At 37.1% G+C, this 24,784-nt stretch overlaps 1 protein-coding gene and 1 long non-coding RNA gene across 2 annotated transcripts in view; one reads left to right on the forward strand and one right to left on the reverse strand.

Annotated features, from left to right (window-relative positions):
* Positions 1-10,303, reverse strand: part of LOC142226581 (thioester-containing protein 1 allele S1-like) — a 30,921-nt gene extending 20,618 nt beyond the window's left edge. Inside the window, exons 1-3 of the mRNA XM_075296678.1 lie at positions 10,200-10,303; positions 9,709-10,126; positions 4,975-5,795 (exon numbers count right to left, since the gene is read on the reverse strand). Of these exons, the coding sequence (XP_075152793.1) occupies positions 4,975-5,795; positions 9,709-10,126; positions 10,200-10,270 (1,310 nt within the window). The 5' untranslated portion in view covers positions 10,271-10,303. The remainder of the gene's footprint in view (positions 1-4,974; positions 5,796-9,708; positions 10,127-10,199) is intronic.
* A 4,010-nt stretch (positions 10,304-14,313) lies between these two features.
* LOC142224229 (uncharacterized) lies at positions 14,314-14,740 on the forward strand. The gene is made up of 2 exons (XR_012719081.1): positions 14,314-14,459; positions 14,522-14,740. It is a non-coding gene; the product is annotated as an uncharacterized LOC142224229 (long non-coding RNA).
* The last annotated feature ends 10,044 nt before the right edge of the window (positions 14,741-24,784 follow it).

Below are 24,784 nucleotides of genomic sequence, written 5' to 3' on the forward strand. Positions count from 1 at the left end.
GTCGGGGAATATACAATTGGGCAGAAACAAAATTTTGAGCATTCAGGTCGAAAACCTATGTTGTTAGCACCTATATTACCTGTTTATTTTCATAATTCATTATGATTGTAAATATATAAATAAATAAATAAAATTTTGAGCACAATATTGTTTGGGAGAATTTTTTTTAAGCATATAATATTTTTGGGTGCAAAATGCTTCCAAACATATTATATGGTCACATAATAACATATTGTTTTTTGGAAGACAACATTATTGAATTTGGATGCAAAAATACAAAATGTTTGGAACTTAGACTACCCAAACATATATTGTTTATACCAATATGCTTTCAAACATTTTATATATTGGTAGAGATCAAACATATAAATGTTTGGGCAATACCCAAAAACGTATATGCTTGAAGCAAAATATTTTTGGGAGTATATGTTACAGAAGCGATTTTTTGTGAGGGTGCAGGAAGTTCTTTTAATTCAATTTTTTATAACTTGGTTTTTTCATACTCCTAATGGGTAATTTTAACTTTTTTGTTTTAAATAGGTTAAAAACAGAGTAAGAATTCATAAAATGGTACAAATCATTTAAAGTTTGTCGAAAAAAAATGCTAAATCCAATTTGAAAAAATTGTGAATTTTTGAAAATATTTGAGGTCAAACGTTTCCAACAAGCGTTAGAATTCATTAAAAATTATAAAAAATTATAAAAATTATTTATTTGGCATAATATCACATAAGTTTTAAATTTACATCCAAAACATTGAATTCGGCTCACACCTAAAGAAGTGATGCAAATTCAGTGCACCGGCTGTTGAAATGGTGGACTTCCGTCCTATGACAAGCCCATGTTAAATTCATCGCTTCTGCGTCAATTTTGGACCACTTCCGGATCCAAAAAGAACATGTTCATTACTTCTTTGGCGACGCTTTTTTTTTGCTGGGTATGTCTACAAATAATTACGAATAGACATGGACTTTTGCACGGTATGTAGACAGCCAGAATTGAAATATGGGGGTCGCTTATGTGGGGGCTATATAGAATTATGAACTTTATATGGACCAATTTTTGTGTGATTGGGGATCGATTTATCTGAGGGCTATATATAACTATAGACCGATATGGACCTAGTTAGGCATGGTTGTTCAATTTCAACTGACTCGGATGAAATTTGCTCCTCCAAGTGGCTCCAAAACCAAATCTCGGGATCGGTTTATATGGGGGATATATATGATTATGGACTGATATGGACCACTTTTGGCATGGTTATTAAATATCATATACTACCACACGTACCAAATTTCAACCACATCGGATGAATTTTGCTTCTCCAAAAAGCACCAGAGTTCAAATCTGGGGATCGGTTTATATGGGGGCTATATATAATTATGGACTGATATGAACCAATTCCTGCATGGTTGTTGGATACCATATATTAATATCACGTTCCAAATTTCAACCGAATCGGATGAATTTTGCTGTTCCAAGGGGCTCCGGAGGTCAAATCTGGTGATCGGTTTATATGGGGGCTATATATAATTATGAACCGATGTGAACCAATTTTTGCATGGTCATTAGAGACCATATACCAACACCATGTACCAAATTTCAGCCGAATCGGATAAAACATGCTTCTCTTAGAGGCTCCGCACTCCAAATCGGGGGATCTGTTTATATGGAGGCTATATATAATTATTGACCGATGTGGGCCAACTTTTGCATGGTTGTTAGAGACCATATACTAACACCATGCACAAAATTTCAGCTGGATCGGATGAAATTTGCTTCTCTTAGAGCAATCGCAAGCCAAATCTGGGGGTCCGTTTATATGGGGGCGATACGTAAAAGTGGACCGATATGGCCCATTTGCAATACATTCCAACCTAAATCAATAGCAACTACTTGTGCCAAGTTTCAAGTCGATAGCTTGTTTCGTTCGGAAGTAAGCGTGATTTCAACAGACGGACGGACGGACGGACGGACATGCTCAGATCAATTCAGAATTTCACCACGACCCAGAATATATATATACTTTATGGGGTCTTAGAGCAATATTTCGATGTGTTATGGTGGAGGGTATAAAAATATGGGAAATATGAAGCGAGAGAAGCGAGAGCATTTATCATAACAGGTTGGCTGATAAGTCCCCGGTCTGACACATAGATGGCGTCGCTAGTATTAAATGCATATTATTTTTATATAGTACCAACCTTCAAATGATTCGTGTAAAAATTTGACGTCTGTAGTCAATTAGTTTTTGAGATAGAGCGTCTTTTATGAAGCAACTGAAGTTATTGTGAAAAAAATGGAAAAAATGGAATTTCGTGTTTTGATAAAATACTGTTTTCTGGAGGGGAAAAATACGGTGGAAGCAAAAACTTGGCTTGATAATGAGTTTCCGGACTCTGCCCCAGGGAAATAAACAATAATTGATTGGTATGCAAAATTCAAGCGTGGTGAAATGAGCACGGAGGACGGTGAACGCAGTGGACGCCCGAAAATGGTGGTTACCGACGAAAACATTAAAAATATCCACAAAATGATTTTGAATGACCGTAAAATGAAGTTGATCGAGATAGCAGAGGCCTTAAAGATATTAAAGGAACGTGTTGGTCATACCATTCATCAATATTTGGATATGCGGAAGCTCTGTGCAAAATGGGTGCCGCTCGAGCTCACATTTGACCAAAAACAACAACGTGTTGATGATTCTGAGCGGTGTTTGTAGCTGTTAACTCGTAATACACCCGAGTTTTTCCGTCGATATGTGACAATGGATGAAACATGGCTCCATCACTACACTCCTGAGTCCAATCGACAGTCGGCTGAGTGGACAGCGACCGGTGAACCGTCTCCGAAGCGTGGAAAGACTCAAAAGTCCGCTGGCAAAGTAATGGCCTCTGGTTTTTGGGATACGCATGGAATAATTTTTATCGATTATCTTGAGAAGGGAAAAACCATCAACAGTGACTATTATATGGCGTTATTGGAGCGCTTGAAGGTCGAAATCGTGGCAAAACGGCCCCATATGAAGAAGAAAAAAGTGTTGTTCCACCAAGACAACGCACCGTGCCACAAGTCATTGAGAACGATGGCAAAAATTCATGAATTGAGCTTCGAATTGCTTCCCTACCCACCGTATTCTCCAGATTTGGCCCCCAGCGACTTTTTCTAGTTCTCAGACCTCAAAAGGATGCTCGCAGGTGATCGCCGAAACTACCTAAACTACTACTACCAAAATGGTATCAAAAAAATTGGAAGGTCGTTATAATCGTTGTATGGCTCTTGAAGGGAACTATGTTGAATAATAAAAAGGAATTTTTACAAAAAAATATGTTTTTCTTTGCTAGACCGGGGACTTATCGCCCTCGTATGTTGGGAGAAAGTTTCCTTTTCTCCAATAATTTCTTGCGTACGTTAGTTAAATGAACTAAAAAACGGGAACAAAAATTATACACAAATTAAGCATAAAGATTTACTAAATTCGTATTTCTCACAAAATAGTTCATTATTTCTTTAAATTTGTAAATTTTACTGCAAATTCGTCCATCGTGAACTTCGTATGACACTAAAAACATTCTTGCAATTTTGAACTCCAATTTGTTCCTTCAAACTACAAAATATTCTTTAACAATTGAAAAAATAATTGAATTTGTCGAAAAATATGTACTTATTTTAATGATATCGGCGTGATGTCAGCGTTTGTAATGCTTTTTAATTACAATTTTCTAAAAACAATCAAGATTTTCTAAAATTAACCAAAATTTGTCTTCGTGGTGGATTCACTTTATTTTCAATGTGCCTCTTTAGATCTTGATCGTTTTATATAAAAGAGTCTGGAAATAATTATGAACCGATATGAACAAATTTTGGTTTGTTTAGGGCACTTAGTAATATCACGTACCAAATTTAAATCGGATGGTATCAGATTTTCTCTTCCAAGAGGCTCCGGAAGCCAAATCTGGGGATCGGTTTATATGAGAGCTGTATAGTTTTAATCAAATATGGACCAATTTGTGCACGATTAGTAGAATGTTCTATATGCTATGTCAGTATGTGCTATACTAACATCACGTATCTAATTTCACCCGAATCGGATGAAATTTGCTCCATCAAAGGGTTCCGGCATTTAAATCTGGGGATAGTTTTATATGAAGGCTATATAATTTTAGACCGATATAGGCCAAATTCTGCATGGTAGCTAGAAACATATACTAACTTCACGTACCAAATTTAAAACGTATCGAATAAAATTTGCTTTTTCTAGAGGATCCGGAAGTCAAATCTGGTGATTGGTTTATATGGGAGTTATACGTAATTATGTACGAATTTTCGCATGGCTGTTAGATGTCATATAAAAACACCATGTACCAAATGGCGGAAATTTCCTCCTTCAAGAGAAGCTATAGGTAATTACCCTACGGGAAATGGATCAACCCCAGGACTGGTGCAGGATTAGTCCCTGATATGTATGTACCAGTCTCAGTTCTGGAATGAAAGGTACCGGTCACTTGGTTTGCCATTAGTTTACTTTGCAGGACACGACTTGCACTCATTTCAAATGATATGTCAAGAGTATACCAATTCAATAAATTATATGAAAATGTAATAAAAAATTGAGACAAACTGGAGCACTTGTACCAGTACTGTTATAGATCCGTTAGGGGCAATTTACACCAATTTCCCGTAGAATACACGCAGAGAAGGAATATGATCACCGTAAATATGTTTCAAGAGCAAACTGTAATTTTTGGATGGAGACCAGGCAACAGAATATATATTGTTGTTTTGCTATTTTTCAAATCGATTAGGAAATTTTGAATACCATACTAAAATGGTACTAAATAGTACCATAAGCCTATGAAAGAACGGAAGAATGTATGTGATATTGTGATGTATTTTAAAACGATCTTATTTGTTAATAATAGTTTATATAGGGATATACGATAAACATTTTTCTTAATGTCCAACACTACTCACCTTCTTGGCTTCATTGTAATTTTACAATTGGAATCATCTGTATCATAACTGGTGTGCTCCACAAATGTATTATCGTAGGTGAATTTTGTATCTTTGAATTGAAACCCAAAAGTAGATGAGGGTTCATAATCAAATTCAAATTGTGCTATTCCTTTGTCATCCAAGTGTGATGAATATTCCTTGCCGGATAAACGCATAATGGCTGCTGTGGAATTATCTCTAACCGGAGAGCCATTCCAATTTTCCACATGAAGTTTAAGGCGATATGGTTGACCATCACGAAACTCAATTTCAGATAGTGGGACAAATAAATTATAACGATTATATGCGAAAAGAATTTCACTTTCAGTGGTAGCTGTTGCATTGGTAAGCTTCTCTTTCATGGTTGCCAAAATATAAACTTTCCATGAATAATCAAAGTCTCTCACATCCATAATAAGATCAGCTTTAACATCATCGTTGTCGATAATAAGTGTTTGATTTTTGCTAAATTTAAAATCCCGAGTAGATTCCAATACAACAATGTCCACAGTACCTTTAACATATTTCCCATATGTATATTTGCCATAAACGGTAGCTTTCAGAATTCCATCTTGTCTTGGTAAATAACGATCGTTTTCAATGTGAACACTAAATTTGGGTAAAACATATTTCTCTACTTTAAATGTGTATTCTTTGTCCATATCATATTTGCCACTTATATGAACTGAAATAGTCCAGGTTCCTAATATTGGTTGTTTGGACAATTGAAATTTCGCAGCATATACACCTCGATCCAATTGAATATCCTTAAATTGTTTCACACGATTTCGTTGGGCATCCTGTAAATTGGAAAGTAAATTCAAATATTTTAAAAAATTAAATTCTACACTGTCGAAAAAAATGGTTCTGTAACATATACGCAGAGAAGGAATAAAATCGTCCCATTTTGGAGAGTAAGTTTAGTACTTAAAAATGCCAAAGCGGCGATCATTTCAGGATGGCGCTTCACCGGGAATGATCCAAAATACCGCAGAGTTACTTTCGTGTAGCTTACAACGGCTTTGGCTGACACTTAAATGCCATTCGTATCCAAGGTAGCCAAATCGAACAAATCTAAACTGATTGTAAAATTTTATCTTATTTCCGTTATATTTAACAATAAAATTAAAAAAAAAAAAACAAGTATATACGGCCGTAAGTTCTGCCAGGCCGAATCTTATGTACCCACTACGGGTTGCGTAGAAACTTCTTCTAAACACTACCATCCACAATCGAATTACTTAAGTTGCGCTAACGCCTGCCTTAAAACCTCCTAACACTGTCTTCAAAATTGTATGTAAGTCCATACGTGGTATATATTAAATAAAAAAAGATCGATTATATACGTATATAATTCAGTTTGACAAAATTTTCTATAGAAATACAATTTTAACAAAATTTTCTATAGAAATAAAATTTTCACAAAATTTTCAATAGAAATAAAATTTTGGTAGATTATTTTTGGCTTGAGTGGCACCCATGATTATGACCCGATATGTACCAATTTTTGTGTGATTGGAGAACAGCTATATACTCGCAAAAAAAACGTTTGGAAAATGTGTACCGAAAACGTTTTTCTTTTGTTAAAGTTTTTTGAATTGCTTCGAAAATTTTAAACTTTTATCACCAAAAAAATTCGTTTGTTACAAAATTTTTATTTTTTCAATAAAAAAGTTATTTTTGAAACAACAACACAGCCCATTTCGTTTATATCAAACACTGTTTTTTCTGACTTTAGTTCTTTAATAAGACACATTTTAAAGTTCAAAATTTAATATAGTACAATGTAATGTTGAACATTTTTTCGGAATCTTCCAAACATATCTCGAATATATGTAAAAAAAAAGAAAAAAAACTTTGGTCGAAGCAGGGATCGAACCCACGACCCTTGGCATGCAAGTCGGACGTAGCAACTGCTCCACGGTGCCAAACTAAATGTTTGTTTCTGTTAAATAAACTTTGTTTATTCGGTTCGTGGGCGCCGCAAGCTATGCTATATAAATATAACTTATATGGATATTTATCTATTGATGACCATAACAGGTACATAGCTCAGTGGTTAGTGCGTTGGCTTACAAAGTGCATGGTCCGCGGTTCGATTCTCCGTCCAGTCGAAAGGTAAAAAATTTTTTTTAAAAATTATAAAATCGTATAATTTCTTCTACATTGTTGGTATTACAGGAAAAGGTGTTAAGAACTAAAAAACCTCGTGGATGTGAGAAAGATGTGAGGGAAAATGCAATTAGCAAGAAAACAATGTGTTTTTTTTTTTTTTTTGAGTTAGTCTTTATGAAATTGTTTTTACATCCTAGAAAAGAATAAACGTTTATCACAAAAAGTATATACTTTTCTTCCAAATACACTTCCTTACAGCGAAAAACTTTGTTTGTCTAAAATTTCGTTTGGGAGGAAAGAATTATTTTTTTGCGTGTATAACTATAGACCGATATGGACCAATTTTGGTATGGTTGTTACTAACACCATGTTCCAAATTTGAACCGGATCGGATGAATTTTGCTCCTCCAAGAGGCTCCGGAGGTCACATCTGGAGAACGGTTTATATGGAGGCTATATATAATTATGGACCGGTATGGACTAATTCTGGCACGGTTGTTAGAGATCATATACTAACACCATGTTCCAAATTTCAACCGGATTGTATGAAATTTGCTTCTCTTAGAGACTCGGCAAGCCAAATCTGGGGATCGGTTTATATGGGGGCAATATATAATTATGGACCGATGTGGACCAATTTTAGCATGGTTTTTAGACACCTTATACCAAAACCATGTACCAAATTTCAGTCGGATCGGATGAAATTTGCTTCTATTTGAGGTTCCGCAATCCAAATCTGGGGATCGGTTTATATGGGAGCTATATATAATTATGGACCGATATGGACCAATTTTCGTATGGTTGTTAGAGACCATATACCAACATCATGTACCAAGTTTCAGGTAGATCGAATGAAATTTGTGTCTCTTTGAGGCTCCGCAAACCAAATCTGGGGATCGGTTTATATGGGGACTATATATAATTATGGACCGATGTGGACCAATTTTAGCATGGTTTTTAGAGACCATATACCAACACCATCTACCAAATTTCAGTAAGATAGGAAATTTGCTTCTCTTTGAGGCTCCGCAAGCCAAATCTGGGGATCGGTTAATATGGGGGCTATATGTAAAAGTGAACCGATATGGCCCATTTGCAATACCGTCCGACCTACATCAATAACAACTACTTGTGCCAAGTTTCAAGTCGATAGCTTGTTTCGTTCGGAAGTTAGCGTGATTTCAACAGATGGACGGACGGACATGCTTAGGTCGACTGAGAATTTCACCACGACCCAGAATATATATAATTTATGGGGTCTTAGAGCAATATTTCGATGTGTTACAAACGGAATGACAAAGTTTATTTACCCCCTATCCTATGGTGGAGGGTATAAAAAACAAAACAAGAATAATATCCATGGCCTTACTAAAAAGTTATACTAAAGACAATCAGACTTAAGACCGACATCAGGTATCTAAAAACTTCTTAGCATTGTCTTTTAAATTAGAAGTTAGTCCATACGGAGTCTAATTTAAACAAAACCTATATGGATGAGTCTATAAATAATTGTGAACCAATACGCAAAGTAATTAGAGAGTCAAATTTCAAACGGATCAGATAAAATTTGTTCCTCCAGGATCGGTTAATATGGGCTATGTATAATGATGGTTGATGTGGAAAAATTTTTGCACGGTTTTTAGAGGGCATCGGATCGGCAAAAACTGGAGGTCGGCTTATATGGAAGATATATAATTATGTACTAATATAGACCAATTTTTGCATGGTTGCCAGAGGGCTTAGATAAACACCACCTAAAAACCCCAAGCCACATCTGGGGTTCGGTTTATACGGTGGCTAAACGTAAATATGGACCATTTCCAATACCATCCGACCTACATCAACAACAACTACTTCTGCCAAGTTTCATGTTTATAACTTCTTCCGTTCGGAAATTACCGTGAATTCAGGAGACAGATGGACGGACAGACATTGCTAAATCGACTCAGAATTTCACCACGACCCAGAATATATATACTTTATGGAGTCTGAGACCAATATTTCGATGTGCTTCAAACGGAATGACAAAGTTTATATACCCCCCATCTTTTTTGTCCTAGTAGGCAAAGTAGCTAGAACTCGGTTTTAAACAAGAGTTGTAACTTTTTTATATATAGTATGCGAGATATTAATATGCTTTGTCATTCCGTTTGTAATGCATCTGAGTCGATCTGGACATGTCTATTCGTCTGTTGAAATAATCAGTCAGGTCTAAATCATATATCATATGATCTATAAAATCAATCATCCCGCAAATCATTCTCGATACAGATTGTAGATATGACATACACGCAGAGAGGAATATGATCACCTCAAATATGTTTCAAGAGCAAAATGTTATTTTTGTATGGTGACCATGTAACATGTTTGTCACTAAAATGTTATTTTTTCGTCAAATATAACCTGCATGCCGAAATCAGATACATGATTTCCGAGAAAATAACATGGTTGCGAAAACCATGTTACATGGTCACCATCCAAAAATAACATTTTGCTCTTAAAACATGTTTTAGGTGATCATATTCCTTCTCTGGGTGTAGTTGCATACAATTTGAATTTCTTATTGCATAAAAAAAAAATAAACAATCAAAAACTTACCAAAATTTGTATTCGAATTGGTTCTATGATTTTTGTTACTTGAACATGTTCATCCAGAACAATAACACGAAACTGAACAATATCTTCTGGTTTATAGAGAGCCTTGTCACTTTCAATATACACTCTGGGTCCACCGTTAGTTAAGACATACAATTTTTTAGTTCTATCTAGGGATATACCCTTAACACCTTGAGCATTCAAAGCATATTGAAATCTCCCATTCAATTTGGGTGGTATGAATTCCACCAATTTTGATTCATATGGTTGCAAAGATACATCTTGGCTTAGGCTGAAAGAGCTATTCTGTGAAGAGATGGTGAGACGTATAATGGCATCTGTAGGGGCATTATGCAGTGAAATACACACTGAATAATTACGATTGGAACGTATCGTACCAGGCGCAACTATAGAATAGTGACTGAAATAAAAAATTACAAATTTTACTATTTACATCTATGAAGGTATGGTTTTTTCTAAATTCAATTTATTACCTTAGACATAAAACTGGTGTAATAGAAGCTATCAAAATGACTAACAAATACGGATAACATCGTTGACTCATATTGGATCATCGATCACTTGAAACTGAGCTAGCCTGTTAATTTGTATTATGTTTTATTTAAAAAACAAGTATATGTATACAGCCATAAGTTCGACCGCGTCGAATCTTAAATACCCATCATCTTGGTCACATAATAATTTTACCAAAAAAAAAAAAAAAAAATACCAAACAAAATATTTTATTTTGTCAAATTATATTTCCATAGAAAATATTATCAAAATTTTATTTCCATAAAAATTTTTATTTCTAAAGAAAACTTTGTCAATATTTTAGTTCTATTAAAAATTTTGTTAAAATTGTATTTCTATAGAAAATTTTGTCAAAATTTTATTTTTATAGAAAATTTTGTCAAGATTATATTTCTATAGAAAATTTTGTTCTAATATTATCTATAGAAAATTTTGTCCTAATTTTATTTCTAAAGAAAATTTTGTCAACATTTTATTTTTATAGAAAATGTTGTCAACATTTTATTTTTATAGAAAATTTGTGAAGTACCTCTTAGTTGGAGGAGAATATTTTTCCAAATCTACCAAAACATCAGTATGTTAATTCTACCAATTTTCCAGTAAAACAGTAAAAAATCCACCATTTTTGGTAGAATCCTACCAACTGTGACAACCGCGTTTCATCCACGGGCGTTCATAATTTCAGAACGGCTTTCTTTGGCCATGAAAAGTGTTCAAATATTCGTTAGACGTTTGTGGGAACTACGTCGGTGTACTACGTGCCAAGGCGGATGTTAACGAGTATGGGGCAGATAATCCATTACGTTTTCAGATAATGAACGTTGGTTGTTGTTTTGACAATACATGGGGTCATATTGTCGTTGTCAGATTGACACCGTCTGTTCTCCGTTTGAGATCACACGTGTGTTGATTCATCTTCATCAACGGATCGTTTTGAAATGGCCATTCTGTTCATGATTTTTTCTAAAGCAAGTACTTACGGCCGTATGTGCGGCCAGGTCCAACCTTATGTACCCACTACCATGGATTGCGAGGAAACTTCTAGTAAAGGCTATAATCCATAATTACTTGGGTTGCGGTAACATTTGTCGTTGGCAAGGTACACTGAAAAAAATATTGACCTAATATGGAAGATTATGCAACTTAAATTTTAGGAATCGAAATTTACCCAACGTTAAGGACAGAATTTTTTAAAATAATGACATTTTAATTAAATGAAAGTTTACAATCCTTGCTTAAAGAAAATTGTTTCATTAAATTTAGGACACAAAACTTGAAATTCTCTCCGTCTCTCTGCTGAAGTTGTATATCTTTGAAGTAAGACAATTTTTCCTTCAAATAAAGAAAAACATTTTTAATTTGAATCGTCTTTATCTCAACTGACATATTGCATTTTTAAATTTAAAATCGCTTCTAATATAGGCTAAGACTTATTTTAAGGATTTGCATATTTGGTTTAAAGTTTTTTTTACATTAAGAAAACTGTTTTTACTTTGAAGTACCTGTCATAATTTGGATTTTAAATTGGAATTTGTTTGTACATAAATACCTTTATTAATATATCGCAAAAAGAGGATACAAATTCAATGAGTGAGATCTGTATCTAATTTTAATTTTATTTATCCTAGATTTAAAGCCAGGGAGGTTCGTCAAAGATGTCTTTATTTTAAAGAAGCCGCATCTTTGGCTCGGAATCAATACCAAGATCCTTAAGGGAAGGTCAAAATCTTTGGATCCAACTAAACTTTTTTTTGAGTGTATCTTAAAACTTTTATATTGCAAGTTTGTCCATATGTGGTATATGCCGGATAAAAAACGGCAGATTAAATACCTATATAATTCAGTTATTGACCGGTATATACAGAGGGGTCTATAAATAATTACGAACCGCTATGAATAAATTTTTAAACAGTAATTGGAGAGCCAAAAGTGAAATATTTGGGTCGCTTTATAAGAGGGCTATATTTTATAGCAGGATCATTGTTGTGGCAGGCCTTGTATATGGCCGAATATCAGCCAAATCGGATGAAATTTGCTCCTCCAAGAGGCTGTGAAAATCAAATATGGGGATCGGTTTATATGGTGGTATATATCATTATGGACCGATATGACCAATATTTGCATGGTTGCTACAGACAATATACTAACACAACAAAATTTCAATCGAATCGGATGGAATTTGCTACTTCAAGAGGCTACGGAGGTCAAGAGGCCAAAAATAACATTTTGCTCTTAAAACATGTTTGATGTGATCATATCCCTTCTCTGGGTGTGGGGATCGATTTATACGGGTGCTATATATAACAGGTTGGCTGATAAACCCCCGGTCTAACAAAGAAAAACAAATTTTTTGTCAAAATTCGTTTTTATTATTCAACATAATTCCCTTCAAGAGCGATACAACGTTTATAACGACCTTCCAATTTTTTGATACCATTTTGGTAGTACTCCTTCGGTTTTGCCTCAAAATAGGCCTCAGTTTCGGCGATCACCTCTTCATTTTTTCCCTGCGAGCATTCTTTTGAGGTCTGAGAACAAGAAAAAGTCGCTTGGGGCCAGATCTGGAGAATACGGTGGGTGGGGTAGCAATTCGAATCCCAATTAATGATTTTTTGCCATCGTTCTCAATGACTTGTGGCACGGTGCGTTGTCTTGGTGGAACAACACTTTTTTCTTCTTCATATGGGGCCGTTTTGCCACGATTTCGACCTTCAAACGCTCCAATAACGCCATATAATAGTCACTGTTGATGGTTTTTCCCTTCTCAAGATAATCGATAAATATTATTCCATGCGCATCCCAAAAAACAGAGGCCATTACTTTGCCAGAGGATTTTTGAGTCTTTCCACGTTTCGGAGACGGTTCACCGGTCGCTGTCCACTCAGCCGACTGTCGATTGGACTCAGGAGTGTAGTAATGGAGCCATGTTTCGTCCATTGTCACATATCGACGGAAAAACTCGGGTGTATTACGAGTTAACAGCTGCAAACACCGCTCAGAATGATCAACACGTTGTTGTTTTTGATCAAATGTGAGCTCGCGCGGCACCCATTTTGCACAGAGTTTCCGCATATCCAAATATTGATGAATGATATGACCAACACATTCCTTTATTATCTTTAAGGCCTCTGCTATCTCGATCAACTTCATTTTATGGTCATTCCAAATCATTTTGTGTTTTTTTTTTTATGTTTTCGTCGGTAACCACCTCTTTCGGGCGTCCACTGCGTTCACCGTCCTCCGTTCTCATTTCACCACGCTTGAATTTTGCATACCAATCAATTATTGTTGATTTCCCTGGGGCAGAGTCCGGAAACTCATTATCAAGCCAAGTTTTTGCTTCCACCGTATTTTTCCCTTCAGAAAACAGTATTTTATCAAAACACGAAATTCCCTTTTTTCCATTTTTTTTCACAATAACAAAAGTTGCTTCACATGGGATGGGTTTATATGGGGGTTATACCAAAAAGTAATCCAATTTGGCCCATTTGCAATATCATACGACCTACTGCAATAAGAACTACTCGTTCCAAGTTTCGATAGCTTGTTTCGTTCGGATGTTAGCATGATTTCAACAGATGGACAAACGACGCTATGTTAGTTCGACTCAGAATTTCACCACGACCAAAAATATATGTACTCTATGGGATCTGGGACCAATATTTTAATGTATAAAAAACAGAATGACACAGATTGTATATAGTGTTATTTTTGTATCCCAAATTTCAGGCAAATCAGATGCAAATTGCGACTTTTATGAATAAGACACATTGGGAAGGAACCAAAATATGGGCCGATACATATCACGGTTTAGCATATCTTTTTGTGGGTCAAAAAAAAAGGACTGCCATCATTGATTTGCATATGTTGATCACAAAAATTTACAAACAATATGCACTGGAATCAATTTCTCCAAGTGTTGCAAATGCACTAACAAACTCGCGGTGCTCATCATCCTATTGTAGAGGGTATATAAAAATTACAGAATCTCACTTGATAAGCTCTATTTAAAATGTGACGACTCGTGGCTGTTCTTATTGATTTGCTATTCATTAAAAGTTGCACACGCTTGATAGACTGGGGTTTAAGAGCTTATTTTTAGGTTTAGCAACAAAGTGACAAGTTTCTAAATAAAAAAAAAGTCTCAAAACGTGTGGTTTTATTATAAATAACCTGTGACTCATAAAGAAATACTATATATCATAATTGAGTTCATGAAAGTATGACCTTGTATTGTATATGAACTAAAGAATACATTTTCAGAACACTTTTATCCCTTTAGCATACCCTAAACCACTATGATGTCAAGGTACCATATCTTCGTTATGCATGTCAGATATACTGGAGTCGATATCGAGATAACGAGTCGTGTTTATCCGTCCGTCTTGTCATTTTGTTCCTGTTCATTAAAAATCGATTATTATGAGATCGTTAAAATATATAGTGAGCGTTTTTGGAAACGGTCCCTTTGAAATTCTGATGCTATGGTTCTGAAATATTATACAGACTTGTTTTTTACTTACATATTAAGTTGGAGGATCGAATCTATCGGTACAGATTTTAATATATACGCTAATACATGGACATTCATATAAAAACTTCTCTCTTATCACTGAGTGCTGCCCGATTCCATGTTAAGCTCAATGACAAGGGACCTCCTTTTTATAGCCGAGTCCGAAGGGCGTTCCACATTCCAGTGAAAACACTTAGAGAAGCTTTGAAACCCTCAGAAATGTCACCAGCATTACTGAGGTGGGATAGGTTAGGTTAGGTTAGGTTAAAGTGGCAGCCCGATTAAGATTCAGGCTCACTTAGACTATTCAGTCCATTGTGATACCACATTAACTAAAAGTACCTATTACATATGGGCACTTCTAGTTTTAACCGCTGAACCTTCTTGATTATTTTTCTTTGTTGAACCAACCAGATTGTTCCAAAAACAGTAGCAGACTGCTTAAGTTAACGTTTTCCAGATCCGCCAGTAATCTGAAGCTATATACTCCTAAAAGTTGCTTGCGCTTTACACAAAATGCAGGACACTCACACAAGAGGTGTTTAGTTGATTCTTTTTCCTCCGCATCATGACAGCTCATACAATAGTCATTATACTTCGCGCCAATAGTTTTTGCACAATCGCCTATCAGGCAGCGACCCGTTATAGCAGATATCAGGAGTGATATCTGACGTCTCGAGAACATTAGCATATCTAGTGTGCGGTTTAAGTTGAAATGGGGCCATATTTGCTTGGTGTCGTTACAACCCTTGCAATTCTCCCATCGAACATTTGCCATCATAACAGCCTTCTCACGTAGCATGAGCTTGCAGGTAGCTAGGGGCATACCAACAAATTCTAGTTCCCCTGGAATATGTAAGGTAGTCCCTAGCCTTGCCAACTCATCCGCTTCGCAGTTCCCCGGTATGTTCCTATGGCCAGGCACCCATATTAGGTGAATATTGTACTGCTCAGCCATCTCATTGAGAGATTTGCGGCAGTCGATGGCCGTTTTCGAGTTGAGGAACACAGAGTCCAAGGATTTTATTGCAGGTTGACTGTCTGAGTATATATTAATGCCCACATTTTTTGGAACATTACTTCTCAGCCAATTCGCCACCTCTCTTATTGCTAATATTTCAGCCTGAAAAACACTACAGTGATTAGGTAATCTTTTCGCTATTCGAAGTTCCAGATCATTAGAATATACTCCGAACTCCACTTGTCCATCCAATTTGGAGCCATCAGTGTAGAAATCTATATATTCTTTATTCCCCGGGGTCTGTGTGCACCACGCCTCACTGTTGGGGATTAGAGTCTCAAACTTCTTGTCGAAAAGTGGACTCGCCAAAGTGTAATCCACTACGTTAGGCACATCTGGCATTATTTTGAGGACAGAACTGTGACCGTAACCTTTTTCCGACCACAGCGATAGTTCGCGCAACCGCACAGCCGTTGTTGCAGCTGACTGTTTGGCCAAAATGTCTAAAGGCAATAGATGCAGCACGACATTAAGGGAATTTGTTCCTGTCTTGCTGAATGCGCCTGAAATACACAAACACGCCATACGCTGAACTTTATCTAAACAAGTCGGTTTCTGAAGTGCCGGCCACCAGACTACAACACCATATAGCATTATAGGTCTAACCACTGCCGTGTATAGCCAATGCACAATTTTTGGTTTCAGTCCCCACTTTTTTCCTATTGCCTTTTTGCACGAGTACAAAGCTACAGTTGCCTTTCTCGCCCTTTCTTCAATATTAAGCTTAAAGTTCAGCTTCCTGTCCAAAATAACGCCAAGGTATTTTGCACATTCACCAAAGGGAATTTCAATACCCCCTAAGGAAATAGGCCTAACCGTGGGAGTTTTGCGATCGTTGCAGTACATGACTAATTCTGTCTTTGCAGGATTTACCCCAAGACCATTGTCTTTCGCCCATTTCTCAGTCATCCGGAGGGCCCTCTGAATAATATCTCTGATTGTGGATGGGAATTTTCCCCTGACTGCCAGAGCCACATCATCTGCGTATGCCACCACTTTTATCCTTTCTTTTTCTAGAGTAACCAGAAGGCTATTTATAGCAACATTCCAAAGAAGAGGTGATAGAACTCCTCCTTGGGGAGTGCCTCTGTTCACATACCTTTGTATGTTTGCTTGTCCTAGTGTGGCTGAAATACGTCTCTTCATTAGCAGTTCGTCTAACAGCCTGAGTATACATGGATCAACATTCAGAGTTGTCAGTCCATTTAATATCGAGCTCGGATGGACATTATTGAACGCCCCTTCGATGTCTAGAAACGCCACGATTGTGTATTCTTTGACAGATAGTGAGCTTTCAATAAAGCTGACTAGTTCATGTAGTGCGGTCTCAGTAGACCTGCCCTTCGAGTATGCATGCTGTCCTTTCGAGAACAACCTTGAATCGATGCTAGTTCTAAGATAAAAATCTATCATCCTCTCCAGAGTCTTAAGTAGGAATGAGGATAAGCTGATTGGTCGGAAATCCTTCGCCCTCGAGTGAGAGGCTTTTCCCGCTTTAGGTATGAAAACGACTTTTGTTTCCCTCCACTTTCCTGGGATGTATGATAAGTTGATACATCCTTTATATATCACTGACAACCAAGGGATAATTTTGTCAGTTACAGCTTGTAACTCCGCCGGAGTAATTCCATCAGGTCCGGGGGATTTGAATGGTCCAAAGCTATTTAGCGCCCATCTTATTCTAGTTTCCGATACAATTTCCTCGACAGGAAACGACCGCTGAGCAACTGTGGCACCGCCAGTGCATGGTTCAACCGTCTGATTTCCAGGAAAATGTGTGTCCAATAGTACCTCCAGCGTCTCCTCACTGGACGTTGTCCAATTTCCCTCCGATGTTTTAATGAAACCTGGAGCGGAGTTGGTGGATGCTAGAACCTTCCGTAGTCTGGAAGCCTCGGACGTATTCTCAATACTGCTGCAGTAGTCATTCCAAGAGTTATGCTGAGCCTTTCTCAGTTCTCGCTTGTATCCTCTCAGATTCCTCTTGTAAGCGTCCCAGTCCTCAGGGGCTCTGGTGGACTTTGCCTTGTTAAAGAGCTTCCTGCAGGATTTCCTCATATTACTTAATTCAGTAGACCACCATGGTGGTCGATGTTTCCCCCTTGGCTTTCCTCTAGGGCATGCAGCTTTCAGTGAGATGTTGAAGGCCTTAGTAATCCGCTCCACTGCGTGTTCGATATCTTGCACATTTCTCATATTTGTCTCTGTTATTTCCGGTATCATCATATTGAACGATTCCCTATACCTATTCCAGTCAGCTTTCCTAACATTTGGCGAAAATGTGGTCTTGGTGATATGAACATCAAATTTGAAACTGATGTAGCGATGATCTGAGAAGCTGTGTTCACTTAAAACCTGCCACTCAGATATCATTTCATTTAGTTCTTGCGAGGCCAAGGTGATGTCCAAAACCTCTTGCCTGTTTTTAGTGACAAAGGTTGGGACATCTCCCTTGTTGCAAACTACCAGATTAGTACGCAAAATAAACTCTATTAGCGACTCTCCCCTTGCATTAGTATCACTACTTCCCGATATACTATGATGTGCATTCGCATCGCATCCCATAATGAGTTTCGTCTTTGTTTTCAGTGACTCCTCAACTAAGGTCTTAACGGCACATGGAGGCATCTCCCTGTCATGTCCCATATAGATCGAAGATACCCAATATTTGCATTTGGCTATTTCTAAATTGGCAACGACAGTGTCTGCATTGCACATTGAAGGAAGCAGAAACAAGTTAAGCTCGTTTTTAGCACTTATACAGGCTCGAATTACATCATTACCAGTATACTGCAATAGTTTGAACCCCGGAGTACTTAATTCACATATTTTGTTTATATAAACATATGGTTCTTGAATAAGAACTATGTCTATGTCCCCTTTCATCAGGAGAACTTTTAAGGCAGCACATGCAGCCTTACAATGATGAAGATTTATCTGGAGGATCCGTAGGACCATCGAGATTTTCAACAACCGTCACATCAGCCGCTTCAATCGAGTCATCAAGAATGTCCTCTTCAGAGATATCGGTGACTCTCGCAATAAACATAGGTTCGACTTTGGTGAGTTCTGAGGCAATAGAAGCCTCCTCCCGCATACGGTATCTATCCATGTCTTCAACTTTGGTATCTCCCTCGACTTCGCAAGAGGATCGGCTTACTTCTGATTCAGACAGAGGCTTGTCCATTTCTGAATCCTTTAGCTGATCGTTTTTATACACCTTCATTTGGATATAATGAAAGCCATAACATACACGGCCCTGGGACTTTGCCAGATGTGGCAAAGACTGAGTGTTCAATATAAACACTGCATGCCGTCTTGGTCCATCCACTTCATCCAAACGGCCAACCTTCCAATCAGCTGTTGGAAGATCTGGATTGCATCGTTTCAGTCTATTTAAAATAGATTCAGGGTCAGAAGGGTTTGCAGGTATCCAGGCATGTGCTCTAGGTCTAGCCGGTATGTCTTGCTTCTCGACTAACTCTAGAGCAGCTCCTTCCCAAACTTCACCAATTAGTATCAGAGCAGCTTTAAAACATTCTATAGACCTCTGGTCCTCAAATGCGACTAGCTTAAATCGTCCTTGATACCAACCAGCCTCTTGGTGTCGAGGATCTGGGCCGGGAAACTTTTCCAGCACCTGTGAGTAGACGACAGACAGAGCATTCTCAATTTCCCCCCATTTTTGCTTTGGAACCATACCGTCCAATGCTCCTTTATTAATGATAGCCATCACAAGGTTATCTTTAGCAACTGAGGCAAACGATCTTTGATCCCTTTTGGAGGATGGCAGCTCATCCGGCGATCGTTCCCTTTTTCCAGTCTCAAGAATTCCTTGAGCCCATTTTAAGGAATCGCTTTGTTTAGCCGACAGCGTGCTTGGGTCGACTGATCCTAACTTCTTTAGGATAAACAAAGCATTTCTGCGTTCCTTGAATCTCTTTCGTGAGGGATTACCTCCTTTTGATGTCGTTACCTTAGAAAAAGTTCGACTTGTCAGAGTGTCGCCACCTGTCGACCCGTCTACAGGTCGACTAATTGGGCCTAACTCTTGGTCATTGCCCAGATTTATAACTCCAGTCGATACCCGTCCACTGGGCCCTGAAGTTAGCAACCCATGGTCGCTGCATGGTGGCTTAATATCCCACCACACTTGAAATTCGTAGTAGGTACCTATTACGATGAGTTTATCCGCTATTGAAAAACACGTCCGTTCCGTTCGACGGTTGAAATTGTAAAAAAATAATAATCCACCGCTGAAAAACTTTTTGGTGTTCGGTCGTAGCAGGAATCGGCAAGGCGGGCATGCACCACGGTGGCTCCCATATAGCCGATATTGTTTCAGATTCAATTTTGAACTTTGTCTTACTCTTCGACAGATATTATAAATCAAAAAGCGCCTAATTTTGTAAGACCATTTGGTCACAATCCGAGAATAAAGTTTTTAAAACAAACTCATATACCCAGTAAAAATCGTCCCCAAAAAAGTAGTGGCGCAGAAGCAATGAAGTTGGGGCAATTTTAAACTTTATTTCAATTTTAAACAAATTTAAAAAAAATAACATTTCTAGAATTCTTACGAAAGCGGTAACCATTTGCTTTTATAGTACTCTCAAGACCTTTCGTTTGATATCAAAATATATCGCGCAGGTACAGTGCACGGTTCTTATTTTTATTAAATATTTTATTTTCCCAAATTGTGATTAAACCATTAAGGGCTGTCAAAAAGGATCTGGTTTGTGTCTCGGATAATTTATCATACAACTTGTATTCGCGAACATCATTTCTTCAGAACGTTAATATGCTCCAGGTGGTGGTCAAATTCTGAATCGATCCAGCGTTGTCCGTCCGTCCGTCCGTCCATCTGTTGAAACTTGGCACAAGTAGTTGTCATTGATGTTGGTCAGATAGTTAGTCCATTGGCAATAGCAATTGAGCCATATTGGACCACTTTTATAAACCGATGCCACCGTTGTGCAATGGTTAGCATGCCCGCCTTGCATACACAAGGTCGTGGGTTCGATTCCTGCTTCGACCGAACAATAAAAAGTTTTTCAGCGGTGGATTATCCACCTCAGAAATGCTGGTGACATTTCTGAGGGTTTCAAAGCTTCTCTAAGTGGTTTCACTGCAATGTGGAACGCCGTTCGGACTCGGCTATAAAAAGGAGGTCCCTTGTCATTGAGCTTAACATGGAATCGGGCAGCACTCAGTGATAAGAGAGAAGTTCACCAATGTGGTATCACAATGGACTGAATAGTCTAAGTGAGCCTGATACATCGGGCTGCCACCAAACCTAACCTAAACCGATCCCCAGATTTAACTCTCGGAGAAACAGTTGTCTTGCTATACGGTTGAAATTTGGTACGTGATATCAGTATGTGCTTGCTTTTAACCATTTTCTTTTATATATAAATTTTGAGTACTTGATAAATAGTATCAAGGGAACAAATTTGGATTTATTCGTTTTTAAAACCACCACCATAGAATGGTGATGGGGGGTATAATAAGTTTGTCATTCCGTTTGTAACACATCGAAATATCGGTTTCCGACTATATAAAGTATATATATTCTTGATCAGGGAGAAATTCTAAGACGACATAACCATGTCCGTCTGTCTGTGTCTCTGGCTGTATGTCTATTTTAATCACGCTACAGTCTTCAATAATGAAGTAATCTTGCTGAAATTTTGCACAATCTCGTCTTTTGTCTGCAGGCAGGTCAAGTTCGAAGATGGGCTATATCGGTCCAAGTTTTGATATAGTCCCCATATAAACCGTCCTCCCGATTTGGGGTCTTGGGCTTATAGAAATCGTAGCTTTTATCCAATTCGCCTGAAATTATAAATCAAGAGGTATTTTAGGACCATAAAGAGGTGTGCCAAAAATGGTGAGTATTATTCCTTGTTTTGGTATAGCCTCCATATAGACCGATCTTCCGATTTTATTTCTCGGGCTTATAGAAACCGTAGTTTTTATCCAATTTTCCTGAAATTTGAAATCTAGAGGTATTTTCGGACCATAAAGAGGTATGCCAAAAATTGTGAGTATCGGCCCATTTTTTGGTATAGCCCCCATATAGACCGATCTTCCGATTTTATTTCTTGGGCTAATAGAAACCGTAGTTTTTATCCAATTTGCCTTAAATTGGAAATCTTGAGATGTTTTCGGACCATAAAGAGATGTGCCAAAAATGGTGAGTATCGGTTCATGTTTTGGTATAGCCCCCATATTGACCGATATCCCGATTTTAATTCTTGGGCTTCTAGAATCCATAGCTTTCATCCGATTTGCCTGAAATTAGAAATGTAGAGGTATTTTTGGACATAAAGAGGTGTGCCGAAAGCTGTGAGTAGCGGTCCATGTTTTAGTATAGCCACCGTGGTGCAATGGTTAGCATGCCCGCCTTGCATACACAAGGTCGTGGGTTCGATTCCTGCTTCGACCGAACACCAAAAAGTTTTTCAGCGGTGGATTATCCCACCTCAGTAATGCTGGTGACATTTCTGAGGGTTTCAAAGCTTCTCTAAGTGGTTTCACTGCAATGTGGAACGCCGTTCCGACTCGGCTATAAAAAGGAGATCCCTTGTCATTGAGCTTAACATGGAATCGGGCAGCACTCAGTGATAAGAGAGAAGTTCACCAATGTGGTATCACAATGGACTGAATAGTCTAAGTGAGCCCGATACATAGGGCTGCCACATAACCTAACCTAACCATAGCCCCTATAAGAAGGATCTCCCGATTTAACCCCTGGGGTTTTTAGTGTTTATCCGATTTGCCTGAAATTGTAAATATTCTGGTATTTTAGGCTCACAAAAACGGGTATCGGATTTAGTTTTTATCGGTCCATTTGGTAAGGTCTCAATATAGAGCGATTTCACTTCTATTCTTCTATACCTCCAGAAGGCGCACTGAAACTTACGTGAAACTCAAAGTAAAATTTACAGATTTTATTTCTCGGGTGAAAATCTACATACAGATAATGATTCCTCGACAACTCATACAAAAATGGTTCTTATAAATCCAGAATCTGATATAGTCTTCATAGGTAAAATCTTTAAATTTATCTTCGCGAAGTGTACTGGTTGATCTGCTCTGCTTGATCTGTCATAAGACACCCCTGAAATTCCAAAGGAAGCCCTAATATTTGATTCATGGTGGTGCCTATTTAAGATTCGGCTCGGTCGAACTTACTGCTGTATATACTTGTTTTCTGATATTTTCTTCATGTGCTCTCAAAGTCATTTAAAAATTTAAAAATCCCATTTCAGACTGAAATTTAAAGTGGAATTTATGTTTTGTTTCATGTAAAATCGTCTTTAAAATACAATTTTGAATGAAATCACTTTGAAAGAAATATTTAAGCTTTGTACACTGAAAAAAATATTTACGTGATATTAAAGATTACGCAACCAAATTTCTTTAAAACAATGAAATTTTAATTAAAATAAAGTTTATAATCTTTGCTTCAAAAATTTTTTCCATTTAATTTAGGACACAAATTTTGCGAATTTGGGTCCCTCCGTTAAAGTCGCATGTCTTTGAACTAAGGCAAATTTTCCTTAAAGTAAACAAACTCATGCTTGATTTAAAGAAATTGTCCTTAAATTAACTGAAATATTGAAACTATAGATTTAAGATAAAAACGCTTCAAATATAGTCTAAGACTTATTTTGAGGATTTAGAGTCTTTGGTTTAAAGTTTTTTTTAGAATTAAGAAAACATTTTTTACTTTGAAGTATCCGTTATAATTTTTTAACTGGCATTTGTTTGTACGTGAATAGCTTATTAATATACCGAAAAATAGAATGAAAATTCTATAAATACGATCTACATCCTAATTTTAATTTTGTTGATCGTAGATTTAAAGCCAGATGGGTCGCTAAAAAATTTCTTTATTTTAAAGAAGCCGCATCTTTGGCTCAGAATCAATACCAAAATCTTTAAAGGAAGTTCAAAATCTTTGAATCCAAGTAAACTTTTTTTTTGAGTGTATACATCCAGAATCTAATATAGTCTTCATAGGTAAAAGTTTTAAATTTATCTTCGGGAAGTGTACTGATTGAACTGCTCTGCTTGATCTGTCAAACAGAGTTAAGTAGTCAAACAAAATTTTCCTTCATTTAAAGATAACCATTTTTAATTCGAATCACTTAAGTATAAGGATAAAACGACTTAATTGAAAAAATTATCAACTTTTGGATAAGGAAAGAAAACTTTATATCACTGAAATGCGTCTTCTATGATAAACAAAATTCGCAATTGAATTTTAAGGACAAGAATTATTGTCCTCGCGATATTTTTTTTAGTTTTTTCATTGGTAACATAACAGGTTGACACATAAATGGCGTCTCTAGTATTAAATGCATATTATTATACCCTAAACCACATAGTGGTTAGGGTATAATAAGTTTGATCGGCCAAAAAATGTGCCTACCAGAAATATTGATTTTAGACCCCATAAAATATATACCGATCGACTCAGAATCACATCCTGAGTCGATCTAGCACTTGGTGTCCGTCCGTCCGTCCGTCCGTCTGTCCATGTATTTGTTGTTCACAGGATTCCGGTCGCAATTATTAACCGATTTTGATAAAATTTGGTACAGGGAGTTTTTTGGGAACAAGGACGAACGCTATTGAATTTGGAAGAAATCGGATCAAATTTAGATATAGCTCCCATATATATGTATCGTCCGATTTCGACAAATGGGGTCACGTTGCGTTTGTTTTCAAACGGATCGTCACCAAATTTGGCAAAAAGTAATCTTTTTCATCGTTCTTCAAGTCTGCAAAATTTCATCCAAATCGGTTCAGATTTCGATATAGCTCCCATATATATGTATCGCCCGATTTTCCCAAATTTGGCCATAAAAACCTTATTTATTAACCGATCTTACTCAAACTTGGCTTACTCTAATCTTTTATGGTACTGACAATATGTGCTAAAAATAATCGAAATCGGTTCAGATTTAGCTATAGCTCCCATATATGTACCGCCCGATTTT

The sequence above is a fragment of the Haematobia irritans genome, chromosome 2 (genome assembly GCF_050003625.1).
Source record: "Haematobia irritans isolate KBUSLIRL chromosome 2, ASM5000362v1, whole genome shotgun sequence".
Taxonomy (NCBI): domain Eukaryota; kingdom Metazoa; phylum Arthropoda; class Insecta; order Diptera; family Muscidae; genus Haematobia; species Haematobia irritans.